The 17,446-nt window shown below is 43.1% G+C and overlaps 1 protein-coding gene across 2 annotated transcripts in view; it reads right to left on the reverse strand.

The window, feature by feature from the left end:
- The window catches only part of OPHN1 (oligophrenin 1), a 107,842-nt gene extending 92,906 nt beyond the window's left edge, over positions 1 to 14,936 (reverse strand). For both annotated transcript variants that reach the window (XM_083159124.1, XM_083159123.1), the window contains exons 1-2: positions 14,633 to 14,936; positions 11,175 to 11,336 (exon numbers count right to left, since the gene is read on the reverse strand). In XM_083159124.1, coding sequence (XP_083015250.1) covers positions 11,175 to 11,328 — 154 coding nt within the window. In that variant the 5' untranslated portion in view covers positions 11,329 to 11,336; positions 14,633 to 14,936. The remainder of the gene's footprint in view (positions 1 to 11,174; positions 11,337 to 14,632) is intronic.
- Between the last annotated feature and the right edge of the window lie 2,510 nt (positions 14,937 to 17,446).

Consider the following 17,446-nt stretch of genomic DNA (forward strand, 5'->3'; position numbering starts at 1 on the left):
CAGAGGCTTTCCCACGTCCAACCCGTGTTTAATACTTCTTTTAACTTGGGTTGAAATGCTGGGTTTCCAGGCCCGGTTTATTCACTTTGGTACTTTCACACTGCACCCTAACCCAGCAATAACATGTTGAGTGTCCAATATAACCATTGGTGTCAATTTCTGTGTGAAGTATTAATTTATTTAACATTAGTGGGTCTAAAACTAGATAGGGTCACTAAAAACCGTGGTCTATCAACACTAACAGGGTAGGTGGATTATTAGGTCGACAGTGTATAGGTTGACAGTCAATAACGCAACACATGAGAGGTCGGCATGGAAATGTTTGACACAAGTTTTTAATGTTTTGGGGTGTCTATTTAATCATGGACACCATATTAGTGTACCGCAGCCCCTAGAATGGTTTAAAGTCGACCTATTGCCTCTTGACCACTAGTGGTCGACATATTGACTGTCACCCATCGGCCACATACCCTATAAGGAGAGTAGAGACACCAGTGCATGTCCCTGACTCTTACATTTGCTAACAATAAGCACACTGGAGAAGCCCAAGAAAATATCAATGACCTCCTGACCTCGAGTAAAAACACAATTTAAAAACACTTATCAGGTTTCCATTTGGCACACATTTCTGGCATTTGTTAATGGGTTTATAATACCACACAAATATTTTCTATGCATTCCACTATAGAACACATACAAAATGGGAAAGCAGCATAAGAAATGGACAAGCCCATAATAATGGCCATCATTATGCTAAGAACCTCAGAAATGCAATATAGCAAAGATATTAATAGGTTTAGCATTTATATTTAGTGTGCTCCTGCAATCTCCTCATCCTGCTTGCTGCACTACAAGTCTCAACAGGTAGCACCTCATGTGCAGGTTAGGGCCCCTCCCCCTATGTAGATAATAGATAGTAACTGATTGGTTGCCCATAGCAACATCCCATGTGAAATAGAACTCCCATCTTAACCCCTTCCCGACATTTGACGTACATTTACGTCATGGTCGGGATGTACTTCCCGACACATGGCATAAATGTACGTCATGAGTTTAAACTGTCACCGCGTCTATAGACGCGGTGACAGAGGGACGATGTCTGCTGTCCCTGACAGCAGACATCTTCCCTCATTGCCCAGGGGGGGCAGCGATGCCCCCCCCCCCCCCCATCGGCGATCGCTGCGATTGGCTGTTCAAATGTGAACAGCCAATTGCAGCGTTTACTGTGTTATGTGTATAATTTTGACTCTGCTGCCCCCTAGTGTCCAAAAAAAATAAAAGGAGGTTGAAATAATGATTAAAACATAAAGTATACATATGGTCTATGTTAGTTATTAACTATTTTGAGTGGTATGATTATTTGTCTCACAAGCAGAAAATTTAACATTTTGCAAAATGTTCAATTTTTTTACGACATTTTGGTATTTTTCACACAAAAAAAACAGACTGTATCGACCAAAATTTACCCCTAACTTAAAGTTCAATGTGTCACGAGAAAACAATCTCAAAATCACTGGGATAAGTAAAAGCAATAAAAAGTTATCCCTACATAAAGTGATACATGTCAGATTTGAAAAAAAGGGCTCTGTCAGGAAGGATAAAACAGGCTGCGGCGGTAAGGGGTTAATAAATCTCCGCCAGTGTTCGGTCATGATAGTTGTTTATTAGGAGTCACAGCTCCTTTCCCTTTACACCGGTCTCATAAATGTCTGCAACCAAGTCATGTGACATCAGAAATAACATGTGAATGCCCCTTTTTAATGTGTTTATAAAACAAGTATATTAAAAGTCTTAGAAGTTTCAGACAAATACTCAAGCAAGCTCCCATACGGATCCCTAATATACGGTTTCATTTACTGCAGTGTTAATCATGCTTTATCCAGTGCTTGTATATGGGCACTGTCATTTACAAGCTGAAGGAATGATTTGTACGACACAAGTAAAACACTGGCCATTAGGCCTAACCAGCTTGGCAGAAACATATCCTCATTGACAAATTGTCTCTGTTATTGTTAGAAAGACTATTGCAACAGCTAGGACAACATGCAGAATGTACAGTATGACCTACCAGCAGATGAGACACCATAGAAGGAAGTGTAATATTTTACTGACAGATGTTTCTTTTTTTGTTTTCCCTTTTTTGTAGTATTATTATTTTTGGAGCAGACAGAAGAATTTTAGCTGACATCGTGTGTGTTAGCAAGTTTGTATTACTACACTGGTTGTGTTTGAGCATATGTGATGGAATGTATGAACAAGGGATTCCCTGTGTTGGCCAAAATAGAAGAAAACTTTTATTTTCATATATTTAAATGATTACTTTTGGTAGTAATGACGAACTTAAAATACAAAACATTAATAACCTTCTACTGTACTCGCTGGAAAAAAAAAATAGTTACAGTATAATCGCAATTTTTGCCCAGTGTTTCGCTAAGGGTTATTCAATTACACACTTTTCCTGCAGAAAGGTTTCAGTTTTCTTGCGAAAACACATGGGACGCGGGATAAGTTCCTGGACCAAAAAAACGGGGCAGATAGGCTTGGCCTCCCAAAATCCCTGATAGCTGCCAGAATCGAGGGTAATAAAGAAATCCCGTACTTAGCAGGCAAGGTATATAGAGGGAAAAGCTAGCTCCTGTACCACAGACTGTGTATTTATCTTCAGGTGGAGTCTCTTCTGGCTACTTATGTGTCTTGATCTTCATAATACTTAGGAGAATAACCTGTAATTATGTGTTAGTTACTTAGCTGGTCATAGGTAACAAAGCAGAGGAATGATCAGAAGGGTTTAATTTCAGTGGGGCATAGGATTCAGACTGAAGTATCACATATGCAGCGCAAATAGGAGCAGTCCTGCCAGTTATGCTGCATATTGCCTTTGTTCGGTTAACCTACATCATGTCCTTTGGCTGACCTGCATCACCAACCCCTATGGGATTACAGTGACCAATTAGCTCACATGAGAAAAATGGGAGTCAATTATAAAGACATAAATAATAAACAGGATAAAAGGTAAAGGTGTGATAAAGAAACTCAACTGGCTTTGCCTTGATTTTGATTTTTTTCTCCCCAAGAAATAAATAAGAGATTTGATTGGTTGCACCACCTTTGTTTTGTCTTATCAACATGCTGTCATGTACAAGTACCATGACCAAGGATAAAAACTTCCATTCCTAGAACTTCACCATAAATCAACCCATTTTGAAAAGGGCTAAAATGGAAGGAAATACCGCATCTGCAACTAAACAGAAAATACATCTATGTCTTTGCTCATGTTCACCCACATTAATCCAGCTGTGTGGCAATATTAATGATTGATACATACTATCCATTATGTTCTAGAAGGTGCTAAAAAGAAGAATATTCTGATTGGTTACCCATAGCAACATCCCATATGAAATAGAACTCCCATCTTAGTAAATGTTGTATAGGTATAAAGTATATAGCATTAATATTGTTACAAAGCCGATACCATGTAGGGGTGCGGGCAGACCCCCTCGATAGAAAAAAAGAGAGCGAGAGAGTGTTCGCAAGAGAGCGCACAGCAGCAGTCAGTCCTCTCTCCATGCTCAAAGTACTGAAGTCTGCATGGGGGAGGACTAGGGGGGGGGGGGGAGATGCAATGACACCCCCACTTGGCGCTTCCAGCCTGACCAGAGCCAGATAAAGAGTTCCAGCTACTGTACATCCCATCTCGGTGCCACTGATAACATGTACAATATGGGCAATATCAAGAACCAGCGTATTTCTTTTCTGTTTAAAAACAAACAGTGCCATCATGGCAGCTTGTAATTAGGACTATAAATGCCTAGCTGGGTTTGGCTCACAGGCCGATCTTGTACAGAGCTCATCATTTGTGTCTAGGAGGAAACTGCATTGAACTGCAATGGAATGCTGTGCTGGACATGCTGTAGATACTATTGCAGGGACTTGCAGTAATACAGAGGTCCCTTGACAATGGGCTACAAGATTAATTGTTTTGTTCAAAATGTTTTATTTGCTGATTAAAGCACGGTTAAACTCTTCTAAAAAGGGAACCCCAAGTATTATGTATAGCTGGCTTGAGGTCGATCCAATTAGCAGCAATAATCTTGCCGGTGCGAGTCATCATAACACTTTACAGTGGAAGGAATTCCCACAAAAGTGTTCACTGCCGCATAGGAAACCAAGCAATTTTCTGCAGGAGGAGTGTTTTTAGAAGGCCACCCACGGTACCAAGGACCAGGTTGAGACTGCAGCAGGAGCTACCTGGGTTCTATTCATTTTCCTGTTGTATATCCCTGATCTCCACGGTACGAGGCTTGGCCTGTCATTTTTTATCTTTGTTTTGTCAATAAAGCCTCATGTTTTTATCTGATCTGCACCATGAGGAGATGTCTTTTTTGTTTCATATGGTACCTCATCTGTTATGAGTAAAGAAAAGATACCTTTGCACGATTGGCTTCACTTTCTACCACGTAAGACAGTGTGAGCATTATTTTTTGGAGTAGCAAAGATACATTTTTATGTGTTTTCCAAGTGTCCTACATGTAAGCACATGTAAGATATTACCGTCTTGAGCACAAGTTGGTGGTCCCCATAAAAGATACCCAGATAGGATTGTACACACATTATACCTTGTAAGCACGTGTAAGCCATCCAATATTGGGGGTTTGGGATCCCTTCTCCTGGAATTAATATTCCATTCACTTCATACATGAAGAATTATGTCTGACAGTCTTTCTTGCTGTTTCTCTTTTTTGTTCCATATGTGGAGACTAAGTATACATCTAAGAAGTGGCATCCTTTGGTGAACACAGTGAATCATTTGACTGAGACAGCACTATTGAACTTCATGTTACGAGAGGATAAGCAGCGCAGTGATCTCTAAATTCCTTTTTTGCACAAATTTTCTGCATGAAACCAGCTTGCAACACAATGCACCTTCTGCATTTAGTAGACCCCCATTGTTTGATTTAGTACATTAGTATAGACCAGCCAAATACAGAACGTTACATAATCATTCACCCAATGATGGAGATGTTGCAGTACAGGTAATTGCTTCTACCAAACAAGAATCTACTTATAGTATGGGGGTTACTTATTCAATATAAACCCTCTCAGTTAAAATAATATAATTTTTACAAAAACGTATTTTAGCCTTTAGAAGCAACACATACCAAAACATTGAGAACTTAATTTCAAATACTCTATAATTGTGATGCAAATGAGTAAGGAGTCTGGACATTAATTACTTTTAGCAAACTTTACACACATCCTTTGGAAAATCCCATTTCCTTAAAGATGGTGAGAGAACTCGGCATCAATGTTCCGCATATGCCTGGGTAAGTGTCATGGTTGCCAGCATGACCTACAGAGGAGAAGAGCTGGAGTTTTTAATTAATATTTCTCTTTATCCTACAACATTCCAAACATATTGACAAGAGCCTGTTTGTGGCGCACTTTGGATAGCAAGTACTAAAATATAACTTTTATTTATTACATTACAAAAAGTTAATTGCATCTTTTTTTATATGTAATTAACAAAGGTTATATTTTCGTAATTGCTGTCCAAAAGTACGCCACAAACATGTCCTCTTTTTTTGCCAATATATCCAGTTTATCAGTCTGACGCTGCACCCCCCCCCCCCCCCCCCCCCAAAAAAAAGAAATAGATAAGGTAATTTTAAAATAATCTAGAAATATACGTTTTCATAAATGACATAGATAATCAGCCCTTGTGCGGGTGTCTCCCTAAATATTTAACATATATTCATGTTATACCTAAACATTCCCCCCAAAAATCTACATTAAGTAAAAACTATATGGTAGATCTGGACAGTATAAAGTATCTTAGCTCAGTCATTTAAGATGCAACTATGGCTATATAGTTCCCATTCACACTATCTTTGTAAAAATGATGAAACTATAATCATTCATTAGCGTAGGCATAGAGTAATGCAACTGTAAAAAAGTCCCTCCACTACACAAGTGTGCTAACAAGCATTGGTTAGTCCTTATAGGGCCAATACACATGCCGATGTGTGTAGGCTTTCTAGCTGTGCTAGTTCGGCTGAGCACCCAGCGCGGTCGCTCAGCACACAGCGCTGACAGCCCACACACAGTGCGAGCGGTCAGTGCTGTGTGCTGAGCGAGCTGACAGCGCCAGTGTTCTCCAGTGAGAGAACACTGGTGATGCAGATATTGATGGACACTGTTCATTCTTCATTCTACCAGCGACTGCGATGTGCAGGGCCGCTCACAGCTACCGCTGGCCCCTACACACACAGCGATGTAGGGTCATTTTCTAAACTATCTTGTCAGATCACTTAGAAAATGGCTAAAAATCGCTATGTGTCAAGGCCCCATTAGTGTAATATTCTCCCTGCTCTCCTAAGGCCCCCATACATTAGGCCGACTTGTCCGAAGGACAAGTCGGACCTAATCTACTGACAACTCCCCTGGGGGGGGGTCACATACGATTTGGCACTTGATGTGCCAGGTTTTGCATGTGATAAATCGCATGCGATTTATCACATGCAGTCCCCCCGGGGAGCTGCTGTCAGCGGGAGCCGGGAGCTGAGCAGGGCATGGGGGCTGCAAGCAGGCAGCGGACGCAGCCTGTAGTACCTGCGGTGGAGGGAGCCAGATGCCGAGCGGGGGACTGCAAGCAGGGAGCCAGGCAGGGGAGGCAGTGGGTGCACTGGTCCAGGCGGTGAACTCCGCGAGGGGACCAGAGAGCAGAGACCGGGTAGCGTAGGGGAAGCCGGGCAGCAGCGGGCGGACATAGAAATGAATTAACAGTCAGTGATTGGCTGAGAGCTCTCTCAGTCAGAGAGCTCTCAGCCAATTACTGGCTGTCCATTAATTTCTATGTGCCCGGCTTCCCCTACGCTACCCGGTCTCTGTCTCTGATCCCCTTGCGGCGTTCTCCGCCTGGAAGTATCTATTTGCGGCATTCCCCCCCGCCCAGGATAGTGCACCCACTGCCTCTCTAGCCCGGCTCCCTGCTTACAGTCCCCCACTCGGCTCCCTACACCGCACGTACTATACGCTGCGTCCCCTGCCCGCCTTGGGCTGCACATAAGATTGAACAAATCTTATGTGCAGCTCGTCCGACCTCCCGAATCCGACCCGATGCGCACGGGACCGCGCATCAGGTCGGATGGGATGTCTGCACATGCGATTTGGCCCGATTTCACGGCCCGATTCCTCCAAATCGGTTCAAATCCAAATCGCATAGTGTATGGTGGCCTCTAGAGTAGAAATCTGGATAGCTTTATCTTTCTAGAGTAATTAGTCCTTAGAATTTCCACAAATAAGATAGGCGCTGTCCCAGATTCAACCGTCATTAATAATTAACACAGTTCTGTGTTAAAACAAACAGTTTATAAAACATGTTGTTTTATTTGAATAAATAGCTTTCCTGTGTGTATGCATTCTGGTTTATGTTGTATTACAACATGCTCAGAATGCATCTGTCCACAAATTCTCTATGAACCTGTTACCCTGACATCTAACAGGCTTTACAGTATTGCTGGTAGCATAATAATAAAATATAGTAAGGATGGTGACAGAACCAGAGTCTTAAGGCCCCATACACTATGCGATTTGGGCCAGATTTCAACTGATTCGGGCAGCGGGTGCACATAGAAGGTGGAGGGAGCGCTCCCCTTTAAAAATTAGCCCACTGGGGAGGGCTCCCTAAAAGAAATCCCACCACTGAAGGGGTTAAGGTCGACATGCATTAGGTGGACAGGGCTAAGGTCAACAAGGTTGGAAGGTTGACACAAACATTAGGTCAACAATGGGAAGGATGACAGTCAAAAGGTCTACATGAGCTTTTCACTTTTTTTGTCCCGAATGTCGACTGCAGATATTACTTACCCTCGAAGAGTTTACCAATTGTAATTCATAGCTACATCATTCTTGAATCAAGCAGCAAAAGTTAAATATCCCATACCATAACCAATTACACATTGTAAGAGTGTTTCCTAATCTAGTTGCTTTCCCTTGTAATAACCTTGGCAGATTTAATTACACCCCGTTCTCACTGCAAGGCAAATTCCCGGGTCTAGCGTGTTGACCCAGTAATTTGCCTTTTAACACAGTTTTTTTTGCAGTGTGAACTTTCCTGCTCTTTACTCTCCAACCCTGCTTTTTACACCCCAGTTTGAGACCCGGCTATGCAGACACGGGTTGACCTGTTCACACTGCAAAAAACCTGTGTTAAAATGCAAATTACCAGGTAGAACCGGGAATTTGTCTAGCAGTAAGAACGAGAGTCCCCGGCATTAAAATGTTGGGTATTTCATACGAGCAGTGGGAAGATGGCATGACTTAAGGAGCAGAATATACACAAGCGATCACCTTCATAAATGCAGCCTACAATGCATGGTGTAAGTTTGCTTTATACCAACCACTATAGTAATCTATCATCCTTCTCATTGACCTTAAACAAAGACTTCCCAATATACAAAAGGAGAAGTCAATTCATTTTGCCATTGATACACTATATACCCCCAAATAAAACAATACCATCAACAAAGCAGAGGAAAAGACAAATCAAGAGGATAGATATTATATTGAAATAAATATTCTTGTTTGTTACTCATATGCACAATTATGTCAGACTCAGTTCATGATTCATAGAGGGTTCTGCAAGACTGAGTAGGCCCCAGAATGAATCATGCAAACAGAGGATCTCCATAGTGTACACTGGAGTACAGTAATGAACTTCAACCATACGAAAAGCACTCTTGGATTTTGGTTCCCAACCAGCTATGTAAATCCAGACCATGCATGAATGTGTACCAACCTCACTGATGCTACAAAACTCACTAAAATTGTTAAGTCAGTATATAAATGACCAAAACAAAACTCAGTTAAAAAATCTAAAATAACAGATGTCACATATATAATGTGTTTGTATTGGCTGTGCAGTTGCCATCATGTTACATAATTAAATCATTTAGAACAAGGAGTTAATATTTGCAAATGCCAGATGGGAAAATGAGTCTCATTCCACCTGTTCAGCAGCCCACGCACAGAAAAGCAACAGCAAAATCCTTCATTATTAGCATTTCACACTACCCTGCATACTGAAACTATAGCCAGCACCATATTGCAGCTTTGATTCAAGCCCACATGTACCACATCATAATCTTGATGGATGGTCTATATATAATTTTTACTGGGATGCTGCGGACAGCAATTGAAAGAGCAGTGGAATGTAACCATGGGGGTTATTCTGGTTCACTCTCAAAGGCAAATTCACTCTCAGATGGACAAAACCATGTGCACTGCAGGTGGGGCAGATGTAACATGTGCAGGGAGAGTTAGATTTGGGTGGGGTGTGTACTTCAAACTGATCTCTATATTGCAGTGTAAAAATAAAGCGGGCAGAATTTACCCTGCACAGAAACAAAATAACTCACCCAAATTTAATTCTCTATGCACGTTACATCAGCCCCACCTGAAGTGCACATGGTTTTGTCCATCTGAGAGAGAAATTGCCTTTGAGTGTGAACCATAATAACCGCACAAATCCTTAAACTTTGCAGGTAATCCTCCTGCACTGGTGGTAAAAATAAAAAATAAAAAATGACATTGCACATAGATTGCTAGATAAAGGACACGCTTTTCCCATGTCATTCTCGATCATGCACGTGATGTGAAAAGGTAACAGCTTGCATTGTAGTATGTTCATTATGGTTAGTTTACCTAGACATGTGTCATTTCTTAGTATTGCAACACACCTTTCCCCTGCTAGGCTTCCAGGCACACCCTGAGTTACAGTAAGAACACTGGAGGGCAGTTAAAGGTCCAGAATACAAAAGGAGGTAGGAAATGGTGCAGCAGACATGGTAGTCATCAATACATAGGTTAATAAACATGACAACCAAATAGTAACAATCTCTTCCTTCTTGGGTTTAAAGGTGGCCATACACAGGTCCGCCTTGTCTGATGCACAAGTTGGACCGGTTTTCCTTTGAACTGCCCTGGCAGCTTTCCAGGAGGGCTCCGTCCGACTTGATACTTGATATGATTGCAATTTATCGCATGTAAGAGAACTCCCGGGGAGCTGTTGGGGTAGTTCAACAGAAATTGGGTGCAATACTTTTCGGGTGCTAAAAAGTACCCGCGATGTGCCGCTGATGGTCTGATTCCAATGAATCCTATGTGCTGCACACAAGATCTCTGGGATCCAATCCGATGCACATGGGAATGCGAATTAAATCTGATCTAATGTCAAACACCTCGGATTTGGGCTGTTTAACCAATATATCATCCCGATCAGTCAGAATCGGGCCCAAATCGGACCATGTATGGGCACATTAACTGTCTGAAAATAAATGTCTTCAATAGTAAATACTGTATAATATATTTACTGCATACACCTTACAGTCTTTACTCTGTCAGGGCATAATCCCTTGGTTACAGGGAAGTACACAAGGGGAGATCATATCTGACCTTGAACTGTGGATTAATTGGTCCTCCTTTTAAAATGACGATAGTATTCATAAATCAACAAAAGCATAGAACAATCCCACTTAATCTCAAAGAATCATACTATTAACTAGGAGACAGAAAGTATGAATGTTAGTATGTATTAACCATTAATAATTAAGCGGTAATTACTGGATAGTGAATACAATGCACTTTGCTACTGTACCAAGCAACAAGAAGAGTTTAATCTCCGCAGATCAGATCTTAGATTTTGAATGCTAGTTTTGTATTGGTATGACAGTGCTGGACAGCTCTTCTCACTCATAGGGGGGTATTCAATGCTGCAGCGAGCGGCCGGCGAGGGGGTTAAACAGCGAGGATTGCAGAAAACCAGCGAAAACCTTGCTCTATTCAATGTTCTGGGGAAATCCTCGCCGTCACAGGACGGCGAGGATTCACCCAAACAGCGAGACCCGCGGCTACTGCAGAAAACTCGCTGTTTTTAGCTGCGAGTCTCGCTGGTTCAGGAGCCGCATCCGCCAATTCTCCCTCGCTCAAAAAACGGAGCGAGGGGGAATTGGCGTATGCGGAGGGTGTGTTGAATACTGTCAGGGTGAGTGGTGACAGCGAGCAGGAAGCCCTGCTCGCTGTCACCACTCGCAAACAGCATTGAATACCTGCCATAATGTACAATAACCAGTCAAGTAAATTCAGGGATATTCTGCAGAAGAGAATGTTCCTCTTACCCTTTATGGCACCAATAAGAGCATTTCCATCTTTTATCACATCCTTAATGAATTTATTGGTCTTCTCCAGCTCTTGCTCATAGCCCTTTAAACTTTCTCTGAAGACTGGGCTGTCCAGGTAGCAATCACTGAATTCCAGGGGAGGGTGAGCCATTATGTCTCCTAAAAAAAAAACAAGACATGAAATATATAATAATAATAATAATAATAATAATAATAATAATAATAATAAAAAGACAGATCTGTCCTGACTACTATTTCTAGTGAATCAAGATATTGGTTTAGGGCAGTGGTTCCCATGCTTTTTGAAATCATGCCACCCTAGAGCAGTGTTTTTCAACCACTGTTCCATGGCACACTAGTGTGACTTGAGCTGTTTTCAAGTGTGCCCCCCGATGTAGAGATGCCCAAACCAGTTTACAGCCACCAGCAGTTCATCTGTTATTAACTGGTCTCTCCTTTTTATGTAAAGGGTCAGTGTATTTTATTCTTGTTACCTGTAGGGACCAGTGTGATTGTTTTTTTTATATGGGGGCCCAATATGTTTTTTTCTTTTTTTACCTGTAGGTTATCTTTAGTTATGTGGTGAGGGACAGGATTTGTTTCTATGTGTCCACATATGTTATGATAGGAAGTACTGGTGGCTGCAAATCACAATGACCATAAATAATTTGAATTGTTCTTGAACCACCAACCCAAGCCATGCCGGTGTCCTGAGGCTCCCCAAGGTGCCTAGGCCTAGGCACACTGGGGGTTATTCTGGTTCACTCACAAAGGCACAATCACTCTCTTATGGACAAAACCCTATGCACTGCAGGTGGGGCTGATGTAACGTGCAGAGAGAGTTAGATTTGGGTGGGATTTGTACTTCAAAAGGTGGCCATACACACGCAGATTTATCTGTAGATCTGTCTGGTTGGAACAAAAACCTGGTTATGGATGAGAGCAAATGACAGTTGACCATTTGCTTGGAAATGCTGGAAAACTGACAAACTGTCACTCATCCATTACCAGGTTTTTGTTCCAACCAGCCAGATCTGAAGATAAATCTTACTAGTGTATGGGCACCTAAACTGATATCAATATTGCAGCGTAAAAATAAAGCAGCCAGTAGAGAAACAATAAAACACCCAAATATAACACCCACAGTTTGGGAACCGCTGGTTTAGGGACAAAACTGTATCCAGGAGAGTTTATCTGATAACATGCTGCCAAAGGTGAATCATTTCATATAATGATAGCAATCACTATATTTCCTGGATGCACATACAACACATGCTCAGCCAGACAGTCACGTGCAAGAGTGGCCAGTCTGCTTTCTCCATAGACAGAATAAGTATCGCCACCTTAAAAACAGCATTAGCCAATGGCTGAAGGCTCTGTAAAGCTAAATTTCAATGTTCACTAAATAGGGCATTTTGGCAGATAAATTAATGGACTTCCATTGCTCCATGTTCATTATCCCTGACAGTATACAATATAGCAATGCTCAGAAATAGTACTTTTCAGAGGATTTAAAGCAATATTTACATTAAAAAAACTAGGCCCCTAGGTAACATGTTGAACTACATATGTCAGCATGCTCTGAGTTCAGCAAGTTGATTGGGGTGAAATATTAACTTTTAGAATATGACTACAATACAAGAACTAAAACCAATGAAGTATATTTAATATAAACCCTTCTAAGGTGGTAAGGATAAGTAATATCTCTTTTACACCAAAAAGCCAGTAGAGACCCAGCTTGTGACCTCTTTTAGACTTGCCTCCCAACCCGGCGTAACGCTGGGGGTGTGATATCACCAGGGGGCGGTTCCTTGGCCGGCGCTGGGAGATGAGAGTAGCTAGTTGTTAGACAGTCATTAGGTTGACACCATTAGGTTGACATGTGTCTAGGTCGACATGAGTCTAGGTCGACAGGGTCATTAGGTCAACATGGGGTTTTTCACTGTTATTTTGAGTCGACATGTGCCGACAGGCAGTATTTCATGCCCTGCCATCCACCAGGGTGTGGTAGGAGAATAAAATAGTGAGCGCAGCGAGCCATGAGAGGGGACGTGGTGCACTTTAACCTGTGTCCATGTCGACATTCGGTAAAAATAAAATTCAGTGAAAAACCCTACGTTGACCTTTTCACTGTCAACCTTACCCATGTTGACCTAATGACCCTGTCGACCTAACCCATGTACTACAGAAATGCTACCTGGAAGCAGACTGGTTGCTATGGGCAGCATCTTAGCGAGTCCTCTTCACTGCTTGATACATCAACTCCAAATGGGGAAATTTACTTAGATAGGGGTTCTATTTCATATGGGATGTTGCTATGGTACTGTCTATTATCTTATAGAAGGTGCTAAATAAATAAGAAGATTCTGATTGGTTGCCCACAGCAACATCAAATCTGAAATAGAACTCCCATATTAGTAAATACATTTCCCCCAAAGTGTGATAACTTGTCACAGATACAACCAAGGGCTAAAGAAGACTTTTAAACAAACACTATATATAATAAACATTTTACTGTGGAGCAGGTGCACAGGAAGACATCTGATATTATAGCTTCAATAAATATTCGCTTATTAAGTCACTTTTCCACCACAGGAATACATGTAACAATGTAAAGAATTGTTTCTAATGGCGCCCACACACGGTGTGATTCTGGGATGTGTTTTAAACTCTTTCGTTCAAAAAGCATCACGTCTAGTCCACATCGCACGTGTATATTTTGGCTTGTGATGGGCGCTCTCGCGTAGTTCATATCGCAAGCCAAAACAGTATGTGCAGCCAGTACTTTTATACTAGATGGCATCGCATGCTGTTGTAGCGTATCGCATGCGATTTGACAATACGCACATAGCGCATATTGCACTGTGTATGGGCACCTTTTTTATACACAGAGATGATTTGTAAATCTTTTAAAGTAGGGATCTGAAATGCAGTATTTCAACTAAGTGCAAAAATAAATGAAGTGATGAGAGTATTATCACCAGTATGTACATCGTATACACTAGCATGTATTTATACACTAGCATGTATTTATGTACCAATAGGATGTAAAATCATATATGCATTGTTTAAATCTATGCAAACGTGACAAACCCATTAATCATTCTCTATGCATACTCCAAACCAGGATGTCCCCTGCATCAGACTACCCCTATACATTCTCCTCTCCAGACCCTAGAAAACATGTACCTACTGAAGATAACACAACACAACCCTCAGCACCACATAACAAAGGCTGGGATCTGTTCTTGGCGCTTATGTCGCTATTCCTAGAGGATCCCAGCAATCAGAGAACACCCATCCTGCCAGCAGCCATGCATTGCGAGCCTGCACAATGAATGGTGCGCCTTGCTGATGCTCGCCCAGTACACACTGGTGCTGTATGGCAGCGAGCAATGAATAATAAGAATACACCATCAGCAGAGAAGCTGATGGGGAACAAAGGCTACGCAGACCTGCGGCTGCTGCTTCCCAGGGGCTGTGCAGTGAGGAGGTCGCTGCAGAGGAGGAGGATGCTGGGCTCGTCGGTCTCTCGGGTCTATTTTGTTTCAGGAAACCAGCGCAGGGATGCAGGAGAGAAGGGGATCCTCATACATCGCTCTCATTTCTCCGCAGCCAGGGCTACTGCGTGTAAGTGCAGCAGGTGAGACTGTGACAGCGTCTCCAACAGCAGCGGCCACCAGGAAGATCTCCCTAGTCCCTGTGCCTCCTCCTGAGCTGAGCAGCCCTGGTTGGGAAGCCGCCTCCTCCTCTCCAGCCTTTCTCTCCTCTTAAAGTGACAGGCAGCAGGCCCGCAGCCTGTGCTCTCCTAGCTCCTTCCTCCAGGAAGTGCTGCTGCATAGTATATGGTACATAGCACAGACCTGTGTGTGCTGAGAATGTACTAGGGATATAGGCAGAAGCTGTCAGCCTGTCATAAGTGAATAAAAGACAAATTGTATGTGACTAAATACATTTTGCCATGTCTTAATGTCATGGTAATGGCGTGGATCAGTTGGTCACCAGTAAGTTGGTCAACAGTCATTAGGTCGACAGGAGTCTAGGTCGACATGCATTTAGGTCAGCATGAGTCTAGGTCGACAGGGTCATTAGGTCGACATGGGTTAGGTTGACAGTCAAAAGGTCGACATGGGTTTAAAAAAAAAAAAAAAAACATTTGACCCGAATGTCGATACAGTCGACATAGACACTGAAATGTAGCACAGCGTCCCCTGGCATTGCTCGCTGCACTCGCCATGCTTCAGGCACCTAATGGCCCTGTCAACCTAGACTCCTGACGACCTTCCTGCGCGTCGACCTAAATGCATGTCGACCTAATGACTGTTGACCAAATTGCTGGTGACCAATGACTGTATCCCTGGTAATGCATTAAAATCCAATGTATACAGGGAAGTAAAAGAAAAGGAATGATCTCACATGCGCTAAAAGAAATGTCCAAATGGAGTGATGTTCCTTCACGTAGTCTCCCACTTCCTCTCCGACTCCAAAGTTCAAATATGTGTAGAAAGGGGAGAATAAACAATAGGCCTTTTTTTCTGACCTAATAACGCACGTGGAGGGTTCTGCATTTGTCAGACCCTCAGGTTTGCCAAAACGTGTCAAACTAAGGGGATTATTCTGGTTCACTCCTTCTGGCAAATTCCTTCTTAAATGGACAAAACCATGTGCACTGCAGGGAGGGCAGATGTAACATGTGCAGAGAGAATTAGATTTGGGTGAGTTATTTTCTTTCTGTGCAAGGAAAATACTGACTGCTTCATTTTTACACTGCAATATAGATATCCATTTGACGTAAAACCCCACCCAAATCTAAAGGCCCCCATACACTAGCCGATTTTGGTCCAATTTCGGCCAGATCAGTCGGATCTGGCCGAAATCGGATCAAAATCGGCTAGTTTTGATGTCCCCTCTGATCCGATGTGCGGTCCCGTGCGCATCGGATCTGCGTCGGGTGGTGGGACCTGCTCCACGTCCGACCACCCGACTTGGGACCTAGTGGGGCGGCGCAGCGGTGGAGGGAGCAGGGGACGCTGCGGGGGACACAGGCGGCATAGAGCCGGGCAGGCGGTCTGTGATTGGCTGAGCGCTCTCTCAGCCAGTCAGCAATTGGCTGAGAGAGCGCTCAGCCAATCACAGGCTGCCCATTTATTGTATAGGCTTTTTTTCTAGCACTGACAGCTCCCGGCTCCCTCTGCCCGGCTCTATGCCGCCTGTGTCCCCCGCAGCCCCCTCTGCTCCCACCAGCAGCCCTGCTCTGTAGCCCCCCCCCCCTGCTCCCCGGGTTTTTTACATGTGATAAATCGAGACGATTTATCACATGTAAAAAATGGCACATCAAGTGCCAATCTAATCAAGCTCCCCCGGGGAGCAGCCGGGGAAGCTCAGGGGGAAGTAGGGGGCGACTTGTCCTAAGGACAAGTCGCCCTAGTGTATGGGGGCCTTAACTCTCTCTGCACATGTTATACCTGCCCCACCTGCAGTGCACATGGTTTTGTCCATCTATGAAGGAATTTGTCAGAAAGAGTGAACTGGAAGGAGTGAACCAGAATAACCCCCTAAGTGTCTTTTTATCATAATACAGCGGTGTGTGGAGCATCTGTTTTTCAGCACCTTGGTTTGAGTTTCAAGAAACTGACCTTAATCGTGCTTAGGGGGTCGTGCGTTCGAATGGACTCTCTCCCAAAGGAGAAGGGCCCGGTTACTCCCCTAACCCCTCTCAGCCATAAGGCGGAAGAGGGGAAAAAAGGGATCGGTGGGTCCTCTTCGCCGAAGCTTATAGAGACCCTCTTTCCTCAACCCCCGGAAGGGTTAGGACGGTGGGTCCTCCGCACCCGAAGGTTTGGAAAGACCTGCAGTAGACTTCCCTCCGCCTTGCAGCTCGGGTTGCCATCGAGGGACCAGAGCTCTCCCCAAAAGGATGAGAGCTTCGGTACATTGGGGAGTGAATGGCCCATAAGGGTCAATACATTGTATTGTATTGTATTGTCATATTATAGTCTTGTATGCAGCTTTGAGTTTTGCAGCGCCTGAGGTAGAATTATTTTTATTCATCGTATACAGAAAAGTGCCTCCGTCATTTACTGTGACTATTTGAAATGCAACCATTAACCATAAGCTTCTACTGAGGTAGTTTTATTCTGGGTGCGCCCACCCCCTTTTTGGCGATCTGTGGGCATAATAAAAGTCAGTTTAAACTGACTTTTTATTAACAAAAGCAGAAAAGTCATTCAATGGTGAGCGACCATCAAATAATTTTTCAGCCGGGCGGC

Source organism: Crinia signifera, chromosome 9 (assembly GCF_055691185.1).
Source record: "Crinia signifera chromosome 9, ASM5569118v1, whole genome shotgun sequence".
Classification (NCBI taxonomy): domain Eukaryota; kingdom Metazoa; phylum Chordata; class Amphibia; order Anura; family Myobatrachidae; genus Crinia; species Crinia signifera.